Source organism: Gymnoscopelus microlampas, assembly GCF_963454915.1.
Source record: "Gymnoscopelus microlampas genome assembly, chromosome: 2".
NCBI classification, from domain to species: Eukaryota; Metazoa; Chordata; class Actinopteri; order Myctophiformes; family Myctophidae; genus Gymnoscopelus; species Gymnoscopelus microlampas.
This window is the reverse complement of record NC_139939.1, coordinates 43,230,434-43,242,176: the sequence shown is the minus strand read 5'-3', so window position 1 is coordinate 43,242,176 and position 11,743 is coordinate 43,230,434. Positions and strand designations below refer to the sequence as shown.

The following is an 11,743-nucleotide window of genomic DNA, read 5'->3' as shown; positions in this document are numbered from 1 at the left end:
GCCATATATAGGCAATAGGCATCCGGTGTCCAGGACCGCCGTTCCGACTGCTATTCCCATTGAGCATAACGGGTATTGCATAACCGGGTGGGCAAAGTTATGTCAATGAGGGGGCAGAAACAGCGCCGGTCACGTGGTTCATGTAAACTCGAAATAGTGACAAACGCTCATAGACTCCAGTGCATTCTATAAACTTCCGGTTCAGGGCTTTGTCACTATTCGCAAATAGAAGGCTCTGTAGAAGACTGGCCCGATGAGGTGAATGGAGGTGACGCAACTCTCCTTATATGGCTCTGCATTTCCAACTTCTTTTGTTCTCAACTTGCATCGTTCCCAACAGACAGATACAGAAATCTCCATGTATGGGCATTAAAGGGACACAGACAGACAGACAGACGGGTACAACGGATACTCTGACGATGGGTATGGGAAATAGGTCATGGGAATGGCAGTTTTCCTATACGGTTACTGAGATAAGATATACAGTATGTCTATATGTTGCAGCCCCCCCCCCCCCCCCCCCCCCAAAAAAAAAGGAAATATAATATACCGAATATGGATGAATAAATTAGCAACTGGAAATATACATTCATGCAGCAGAAGGATGAATAACGTACAGTGCTAATAGCAATCAATATTATGTGGTTAGCCATAACAATTCTAAGGTTGCAATTTGTTCAAAGAGATTGTCCCAAACGAAATACTGTGTGTGCGTTGTTGGTGAGCAGGTATTTACAGGTTAAAGACAGTTGGTTTCCAAAGAGGATTACATTTAATTTTGTGTTGCACCCCAACAATTGCATTTTCTGTTCCATTTGCTGGCTCCAGTGAGACTTACAGACAGTACAGCAGTATGCCCAATGTTAGGAACAACTAAACTGCTGTCTAAACAGCCCAGCGACACACAGGTGATTGTGCTGCGGTGCTGTATCTGTGTGTCTGTGCCTGACCGCTCACCCTGCTGTGCATTTTAATTACCTGTGACATGTTGTTGAGCCAGAGAGTTAGATGTGATTTCTGTAGGGGCTAACAGGAAAAGATGGGGCCAGAGCATGTGTGCGGAGAGAGAATACTTTCGCCACAGCTAGACAGCTGGTGGTACGCACAGCTGGTGCACACATGCACACGCACACACACACACATGCGCATGCACACGCACACACAAACAAGCACATGCACGCACACACACACACACACGCACACACACGCCCACGCGCACATTGACTCATGTATTGGGACATGTGTATTGGCTTTTGCCCATAGCAGCCGCTAAACCAGGAGCTCATTAAAGCTTGCACTGTACACACACACACGCACACGCACACGCACGCACAGACACACACACACACACACACACACACACACACACACACACACACATGTGTGAGTGCGTGCTTCATGCCCCTCTTTTCTGCTTTGGAAACATCTTTTGAGTCAACATATATTGGATCTATTCTTCTCATTTAAATAATTGATGCTATCATCTCTTAAGGGACTTTGGTCAGACATTTTGTGGTAATTGCCATATTAGTTTATCTCATAGATCTGCATAATGTCTGTGGAATTGGGTGGGATGTTTTCCGAGGCCATCCAGCTAAATCAACAGCTAGATGGCTGCCAGTAAACATACATGGACTTTAACTGCTTTAAAAAGCCAAGTGGATGGCTTTTTTACTGATAATGTACTCTGACTAAATCCCTGTACACATACTGTAGGTATACTATCAGTAATCCTTGTACACATACACTATTGTACTGTAGGTATACTAATGACTATATAGTAAAGTACTCGCATATAGAAATACTCTGTTACAAATGAAAGTCTAGAATTAAAAATGTACTGGAGTAAAAGTACAAAGTAGTGGCATCTAAATGTACTTAAAGTACCGAAAGTAAAAGTTATCTCGGTACACATACTGTAGGTATACTATGAGTAATAGCTGTACAAAACTGTAGGTGCACTATGCGTCGGTCTTAAGCGCAACACACACTCCCTCTAAAGTTTTCGGACGGAGGATGGGGTCAGAAGTTTAAGAACTGGGTGAAGAACAGCTTTCTTCTCGCATAAAGGCTCCTCTTTGGGACTAAAGTAATCTATAGTGTCTCCTTTAAAATATTCATGAAGATGTCTGACAGAGGCACAGTGTGTGTGTGTGTGTGTGTGTGTGTGTGTGTGTGTGTGTGTGTGTGTGTGTGTGTGTGTGTGTGTGTGTGTGTGTGTGTGTGTGTGTGTGTGTGTGTGTGTGTGTGTGTGTGTGTGTGTGTGTGTGTGTGTGTGTGTGTGTGAGAGGGACAGAGAGAAAGAGAGAGCATGTGGCTGCTCACAACTATCAGAGCTTTATTTCTGCTTCCTTACAGTGTGTGCGTGTATGTCCGTCCGTCCGTCCGTCCGTCCGTGTGTGTGTGTGTGTGTGTGTGTGTGTGTGTGTGTGTGTGTGTGTGTGTGTGTGTGTGTGTGTGTGTGTGTGTGTGTGTGTGTGTGTGTGTGTGTGTGTTTGGAATTCCTCCTGTTCCTAGTAAGTGGTTATCTTGGTTTTTCTGTCTGCCGACTCTCCGTTTGGGTGACTGTTGCTACTCCGCTAGTCTGCTTGGTCAATAGAAAACCGATCGGGTCACGGCCACATTATGGGAAAATTGAACCACCTCCTCGGTCACAGAGATAGGGTTGAGTCTAGGTCCTCTGCAATCTATGACCTTACATTTTATGCTGCTCAAGCAGACTGCTGAAATTGAGGCTTTCTGCTTGTGTGCGAGATCACCACCAGACCCTGTCACATTCAAGGCTACAGAAATGGACTGAGCTGGCATGCATGTGGCGGCGTTGGGGAAAGTGTCTCTATACAGAGCACACAGTAGAGTTATTTTAGTTAACTACAACTAGAATTGGAAAAAACATTTTACTTAACTGAAAAAAACAACAACTAGGCTTTACAAAACAAGACAAAAAAACTATAACCAACCGAAACTGTATTGTGCGCTTACGAAGCTATCAAAAACTCAGATTATAGAGATTATTTTTAGTTAGTTAGTTTTAGTCTATTTTTCTGACCTTGTTGAATCTTGTTCTGACTAATCCAAAAAACTAACTCTAAAACAAACAAAAAAAATAAACTCAAACTAAACCTTTTCATGAAACTAAAAACTAAACTTGCAAATCCGCTTTAAAAATGAATCAAAACTAAACTGAAATGGAAAACAAAAATAAATCAAAATAAAAAAAATATGTCAAAACCATGATAACCGTGGCACGCAGACTGCGCAGGGCTTGGGGCACAGTGATATTTTACACTATGCCGTAATGAGCCCACCTCCAAGGTATTAAAGTTGAAAATGCAAGCCAGTAACAATATTCAGCGATGAAACTTCACCCAACGTGAGGTGTGTAGTATGTCTTTGAGTCTTGTGGAACTCAGACGCATAGATGTTTTCACCTTATACAGAACTCTTGTACAGTAGGTCGTGAAACTGCATTCTCCATTGCTGCAGGACCCTAGCAGGCTTACATTTAAAACTTTAATACCTTGGGGGTGGGCTCATTACGGCACAGTGTAAAATATCCCAGAGTACAAAATATGTCTGGGGTACCTGACAGAGGTACCTGACAGAGGGAATTTCTCCTGTTCCTCGTACCTTTTGGATCCACACTTTGAAGCTCTCCCTCTGACAGGTTAGATGAACCTTTCTTCTGCTCTGCAAGGCACAGACCTCGATCACTCCCGAGGTTCCTCACGTTGTAATTATGTCAGCACTTAATAAACCCCCCAGGGTCCCTATTTTCTCTCGCCCTCAGCCTCACTCTGTTTTTATCGTCATCATTATATCACTCTGTTAATCATCCCTTGACACTTTACTTCCGTTTCTTGCATTCTCGCTACCCTTTCGCTTTTCTCTCATGACATTCCTTCTCATGTTTTCTCCTGTTTCTCACTCACCCTCTCTCTCTCTCTCTCTCTCTCTCTCTCTCTCTCTCAGCACAGCTGATTTTTTTCCCCATTACTTTGAACCAATATGCCAGAAATGGGTCAGACAGTAAAATACTTTCTTTTTTTCCCACACTTCATTTCAAGCTGGTTTACCCCCGACTCTGCGTATCCTCTTCCTCTGTGGATGCGGTTCTCATACACACATACAGGCAGCTGTCAACTTGGAAATGATTACACTTTGATTCTCCTCTAGCCGGGGCAGATCCATTTGCGGGGACATAGGAGGCAAACTGAAGCAAAGAGACTAACGTGTTCACATCAATGTCAACATGCATGAACGCCAGGCTTATAGTTGCAACACTAGCAGCAGCAGCATTAGGGGCACATTACCAGTAATAGTAGCAGCAGGGAAGCAGTCTGAATTTTAATATTCTTCTTCAAACTAACACATATTCATGATGCTCAGTTACTGTAGAGAAGAATTTTAAGTTAGGTGACTTCTGTTGCTGCTTAAACTTATGCATATTATATATACAAATTAATTCATATTTGACTCAATAAAACAGCCCCCTGTCTAGGGGTCTCATTGCCTCCACTAGTGTTTAACTTTGCGTAAATTGTTATTGTGTGTGTGTGTGTGTGTGTGCGCGTGCGTGCGTGTGTGTGTGTTTGTGTGTTTGTGTTACAGAATAGTGGAGTACTCCCTGGACCTGCAAAACGTCAACTTCTCTGCCATTAGGACGGTGAGGGTCCTACGGCCACTTAAAGCCATCAACAGGGTGCCAAGTAAGTTTGCTCACACACTGACCAGGCTATACAGTTTCAAATCGTTGCTGTCGGGTAGATACCTCTTACGGACAAAAATGGTTACTTTTCAGGAAATGGAAAAAATAATCTGTGTTCCAATGGATCCAATGGATATAGTTATTATTTAGTCACAATATCGTGCTAATACTTTTCATTGGTTCAGTACAGGGACAGACTATTCCTTGGATACGTGGTAGACATAATTCCAAAGAGGGTAAAAAAAGATTTTAACCAACTGTATTTTTATTACTTTAAAACCTGATTTATACTCGCATCTTGGCCTGTTGTGAGCTTGTAAATCTGCTATCTTTGGCACGCAACATTGTATGACAGAGTATAAATTAAGCCTAACAATTCCCACATTTTCACAAATCGTTGTATTACGGTACCACAGTTTACAACAGCTGGGAATTAAAGCTTGAAGCCTATAGGACCCCTGATAATTTATGCATTGAATAATTAAGGTATCCAGGATTGCACGGGGACATTAAAGATCCTCTTTTGCATATAAACTGTTTAAATGAATCATCCCCCTAAGCTATAGTCGGAACACCACACACTTATTGTGTGTATGTAAAGCTTTTTATTTATAAACTAGACCATACCCGGTCGACGCATCCGTGGGGGGATATGCGCACATGATCTGGCAACCCGGGAGGAAGTTCGTCCCATATCTGGGCAGCCCCGTAACCATGGCGACATTCTTTGACACAAAAGCGCTAATAAGAAGCTGAGATTTGATGAAATTGAAAAACGGGCTTCACAGTTAAGTTCAGATGGTAATGGTCAATGGCTGTGTGCAAAATCAGAGCAATTGGTTCAGCCACTGAGGAGAACCGGGTAGCTTCACCTACTCACCTACTCAAGACGGTTACTAGAATTATAGTAGGGTACAAAAATATACACAGTGACATTTTTCAGACTTGTTGCATTATTTTCCCATCATAAATGTTTAGTCAGAAAACCAAAAATATACGTTTATCAAGTTTGCTTTACTAGTCCATACCCGTGGGGGGATATGCACACATGATCGATCTGGCAACCCGGGAGCCAGCGAACACAAAAAACGCTAATAAACAGCTAGCCTCGGAAAAAAAGCCTGGGGGAACCTTGCAGGAACGGTGGTTTAGGAGTGGGAGTGAACCTTGTTATCTCCTAACCAATAAGAGTGCAGAGGGGCGTCGCTCTAAATTTGGTGACGTCAGCGTGTTCCGTGCACAGGCCGGGGGGGGGGGGGGGGGGGGGGGGGATGGGTGGCGGGGACATAGATAGATTGGTGAAGCAATAGGAAGCAGCGCTGGTACCGAGCGCAAGGCTTTGGATCCGCCCTTCAAGACCTTCGATAGGGCTGGCTCCTCCAGTCTAATAAACAGCTGATATTTGGGGAAAGCGCCCGAAAAACGGGCTTCGCTGTTCCGTGCACATAGTAATGGTCAATGACTGTGTGCAAATTCAGATCAATTGCTCCAGCCACTGAGGAGAACCGGGCAGAAGAGATTTGGGCTCACCACCCTCACACAGCTTCTAGGAGAATAACAGAATGTGACTTCTGTTCAGCACCATGGCCAGCTCTTATAGCATCACAGACTAGTAGGGAGCCTGCCTAGGAGCTCTCCATGGTACTTCGACAGAGAAACATGCAGATCAGGTCTGATCCACAGTGCCAGAAATAAACCTGAGAGCGTTTTCAGAATAAATGCAAACAAGCAGATATTATTAGATGCTAGAGGGAGTAGTGTGCACTTTGAATGTGTTGACTGCATTGTTTTCCATAAAAATGTGCCTTTCAGGAATAGCGTTATTATCATTGTTATGTATGGTTATGTATGATAACTTGGAAGTGTTTAGTTTGTTTTCTAGTTTGGGGGAAATGGTAAATTGAGGATCTCCACTGAGGATACAATACGTAATACTGAACTTCCTACCTGGGTTAGGGTTGCCCCTGTAAAGTGAAACCTCTGGTAAATTATGTATACATACAGTATGTGTCTCAAAGGGATGATGCAAATAAACCAAACTGTGCATATGTAACACAGTGTTTACACCAGTGGAAAATAGCGTGCCAAGGCACACTGGTGTGCTGTGAGACAAGTAGTTTTTCTGTATTATTAGAGTTGCACGATATTATCGGTAGTGTATCAAAATCGTCCGATATCGCCCGGAAAATGCCATATCGGTATCAAACCGATCTAAAAATAAACCAGATTATTTTCACTGATATTGATGACGCATAAATAATGTGACCTTCAATGGCTTTTGTACACGCAAAGCAGCCAGTCTGCCTGTCTCTTTAAGAGCCCCAGCTGTTGCCCCTGCCTCCCCCCTCCTTCACACACTCGCTCCCGTGTCTCACAGAACAACAGCGGCGTGCGTGCACTCCGTGCAGCGTGCGTCGGTGAAGAGAGAGAAGCCATATACAGCTAGTTGTTAAACAGCAAACAAACTTAACGTCCATACCCAGAACAGTCAGAGACGGTTTCTTGTACCTTAGGCTATCTTAAATTAGTTTAGAGAAGTGATACTGTGGAGGATATATTTTCAACACGAATGTGTATATTGCCTCCTTATTTAACGTCAAAGTAACAAGCACTCGTTACTCGAGTGCAACGGCCGCGTTGTAAAAGCAAGCCTGTGTATTTAACCACAGAGAATGAGCACAAATTAACTTTCAGCTGGTAATATTTCTGTGTTTAATGTCCGTGTTGGCCTGGAATGTGGTCTGTAGTGTAGGAAGCAATTGCTGCTGCCTAAGAGCCAGCTGTTGCCGTGCCTAGTAGAGAGCATGTCTGCCCCTGGCTCTCAGCCCCTCCCTCTCCCGCTAAACGCACTGCTGATGTTATGGAATGTAAAATACAGTGATAAACTAAACAATGATTGCATTTATGGTAAGCTTAGTTTGGATATCACACACAGGGGCGGCTCCAGAAAATTGTGATTGGGAGAGCTAAGGGGGGCTGCATTGTTTAGAGTAGAGGCTAATGAATTTAGGCAACAGACAATAATGAACAACACTAATAACAAACAAGATTTATGTGTGTTATACAACATTTCAAATAATTCTGTAATAAGCAGATGGCTTAATATAGCATACAAATGTGATGTCATAGCTTAGTTTGTTACTTAGAAGTCAGTCAATTGTTTTTCATATAAATATTTTTTCATCACAGTAGGGTTTGTGGTGAGGGGGGTTTACCATCAACTTTCACCTGCAAAACTAAAAATTTAAATAAAAAAATTCAACAATGAGCTCAATATAAAAATAATATATATCGGTATCGGAATTGATATCGGCCAATATGACCCTGCAAATAATCGGAGATTGGATATCGGTCATAATTTCAAATTGTGCATTTGTTATTATTATTATTAAAACAAATATTTGAATATCAGTACTTTATGTGTACTCATTTCCCAATACAAAGGCAATTCTATCACCTAAGATAACATTTTTACCACTTTAAACCTGGTGTTCCTATTGTGGACATGTCATTCTAGTTTTCCCTCTTGTCCCTCATGTTTTTTCCCCCTATAATATACATCGCATCGTGACTTGCAGAGCACTTGTAGATTGACATGCCCATTGGTGTGCACAAAAACTTTGAAAACCACTGGTTTACACTGACCCTATAAAGCCATTTAAAGCCCTCATCAGCACCTACATGTACATGACACTAATCTGTTATGAGAGAGGCAACCCGACCACTTAGACACAATAGGATTGCTGATAATTCTCAGGTCTTTTTCATTTGATGAGAACAATTCAAGCATGCTGCCAGTTTCTATTGTGGCTTGTGTGCCTAAATTGCGGCTGGCAGGCAATCATCTGAAGAACATTGGAGTGCACTCTTACTGGGATATGTGGGTACTTGAAGTTAATGTTGTTGTGCTTCCTTTATCAGTATAATTGCCAAACCACCCACCACTATTCATTGAAAGATCTCACTGTTTTCCCTTCCCCTCCATGATTTGTTTTAATATCGCTCTAACATTAGATGCGGGAACGAACAAAATGTATTCTATGTAGGCATCGAAAAGGTGGAAAAGCCCCCCAGAGGAGGCAACCAGGAGCGCCGCCTGTTCCAACGAGAAATGTTTTATATTCAACATTACAATTCTATGGCTCCTCATGGTCTGAACGCGGAGTTCGACATGAAACCATTCTTGTAACATATAACTTGTCTTGTCTTTTTAATATTGCATTACTTTATATTGCGTACATTTTTTTCCTTGTATATACAGTATCTGACTGTGTTGACTCTCTGTATAGCTGCAGCGCTCCTTCAGCAGCCGCTGCTTCTAAGTTTCTACGCTTTTCGGCGATAGTTCTGTCTTCTTTCACTTTCTCCACGCCGTTTGGTGCCCCCCCCCCCAAGGTTGGTGCCCTGTGCTTCAGCACCTAAAGCCCTTCCGTTAAGCCGGGGCTGAATGACATGCCCACCAGGTTGAAAGTGGTTAGATCGGTCTGTGGTTTTTATAAATATGAAACTAATGAGAAGTACTAATACAAGCTTGTGACTGAATGATAACTACATTCATCCACCGGAACACAGATCTTTTTTTTATTTTCTGATTTATTTTCTGGTTTTGGACATACATGGTTTCTGCGTGACAGCTACGACTTTACTGTATATACAGTATATGAGAGTTGACGTGGTTCAGTCCAGTTACGTTTATCGTGGCCACTAGATGTGCCCAAATGATCATGTTTTCTGGGGAACATCTTAAAGTGCTAGTGGTCATGAGACAAGGATCTTGTGGGCACATCATGCCTTATAAATTAACTTAACCAACCAAACTGCTCAGAAGACATTTTGACCTCAAGACGTATGACCTGCCTACAAGATCCAGATGTCCTGGCCACAAATTCCTCATCTAATGGACACACCTTACAGTTTTATGGGTGGACATGTCATTATCTTGTGGCGTAACTAACTTCGTGCCAGGTCACCTCTCATCTTCCATACAGTGCATACTACGTGTTTCTGTGTGTACTGTATGATGACATACAGTATTGTGAATAAAGGAGAAGAGGTGAAGAGCAGCACTTGGTGCTTGTGTACAGTACTTGCTGTGTATGCAGTGTGTGCGTTCATTTGTGCGTGTGTCCACAGCTAATCAAGTCTGTGCATTACATTAATTTATGGAGTGTAAAACACACATAGAGGACCGTTGCAATCACGCCGGACCCTTTAATTTGCATTACTTTCATAGACTGAATGATCAGCTGGTTGACGTGATTTGGCTGCATGATCCAACTACTTTAAATATGTTTATGTCAAGTTGGACAGCTATGGGGGGGCGCTGTCATCTAAATTCATGGGCTGTGCTCCCAGTGCACCATGTACTAACACAATTGACAAGGCATTAACCTTCGGCATCCATTATCATAGCCCTTCACCCCATTGCCCCATGTCTTGGCATAGGCATACAATGCACAGTAACAACCCCAAAGCATTTACATCACATGTACCACACAGACAGACAGATTGAGGGAATTATAACATGCCTCTTGATGGAGATTTGCGCTCCACTGAGCGCACCTTTTCAGTCATCGTGTTGCTTCAGATAGATTTGGTCTCACGTCCTCTCTCCACCTAGTTCCTTCTGTCACCATCTGCTGCTCTTATTTACTTTCCTCTAAAATATCTATAATATTAGCTTCCTTTAATCCTTTCCCCCACCCTCTCCTGTCTGTCCCTATGCTCAGCCCCGCCCATCCCTTACTCCCTCTGTGATTGTCTGAGACGGAACAGCAGTGGTAGTTCCTGTGAGTTCTTTCCGTAGAGTACAGTAATTTGCTCCACAGGGAGAGACATGTTCAACATGTGCTCTTCGCTAATGAATATAGTGTATTGCATCACTACTTCACCTGTGTTTAAACTGTTAATGGATTGGATGCTTTAAAATGAATTGAGCGAAAAGCAAAATGAAATGAAATGAAATGAGTGGAGGAATGCTTTGCATAAAATGGAGAAAGCAAAAGGAAGTGCTTAAATAAGGATGTCTTGGATCAAACTCAAACTGTGTGGAGAATCTAAATAAAACTGACAATGAATGGAGACGCTGAGCCTGCGGAGGACTCCGCTACGGCGGAGGACAGGCTTAAATCACTGCGCGCAACGCGCAGAGGAAAACTGGGCGTTTGCACTCGCAAAATGAATGAGATTCAAACTGTGCTGGTACCAGGTGGAAATGTGAAAAATGTGAATGACGATGTTGCCTCATTTAAAGGGTCACTTGATGAATTCAATGAATATCATGCGCTGGTTCAAAACCTCCTGAAGGACACAATAAAGGACGAGGATAGAACGCAATGGTATGAGCCAAAAGCGTCCGTTTTTATTGAATTCCTAAAGGAAGTGGAAATATGGAAAAATGAACAAAACCAGTTGACTGTGCAGCCCCAGGACAGTATCTCCAATATTTCAAAACGCTCAAAAGCGAAATCAACAAAATCAACCACTTCATCAGTTACCGCAGCCAGACTCAAGGCTGAGGCTGAGAAGGCTGCACTCCTTATAAGGGCATCGACTTTAAAGGCAAAGCAGGCTCTGGAATTAGAGCAGGCTAAAATGCAAGCCAGACTGGAACAAATGGAACTGGATATATGCCTGGCTGAATCCGATGCTAGATTAAAAGTTCTGGCGGATCTTGACTCCATTTCACAACCACCAGCATCATCACTGCTCAAATCACAATCACAAATGTTACAGCCAAAATCACAGGATGATGCCAACTCACAATCAACTCACACCCAACAGCAACCAATAGGAATTGGAATTACAGTGTCAGACAATGATGACAGATTCTTGACTGTAATACAGAGGCAAAATGAGATCGCTGATTTACTGGTTGTCCAGCAAAAATTGACCTCACTTCCCTCTAAGGAAATCCAAGTTTATGATGGTAACCCTCTAGATTACCAGGCATTTATGAGGGCATTTGAGCATGGTATTGAGGAGAAGACCAGAAGCCACCAAGATAGGCTATATTACTTGGAACAGTACACCTCT

The 11,743-nt window shown here is 42.7% G+C and overlaps 1 protein-coding gene across 1 annotated transcript in view; it reads left to right on the top strand.

The window, feature by feature from the left end:
- Window positions 1-11,743, top strand: part of cacna1ib (calcium voltage-gated channel subunit alpha1 Ib) — a gene marked incomplete at its 5' end in the record, with an annotated part of 168,381 nt that overhangs the window by 12,280 nt on the left and 144,358 nt on the right. Inside the window, one exon of the mRNA XM_084071481.1 lies at window positions 4,612-4,709. Coding sequence (XP_083927607.1) covers window positions 4,612-4,709 — 98 coding nt within the window. The remainder of the gene's footprint in view (window positions 1-4,611; window positions 4,710-11,743) is intronic.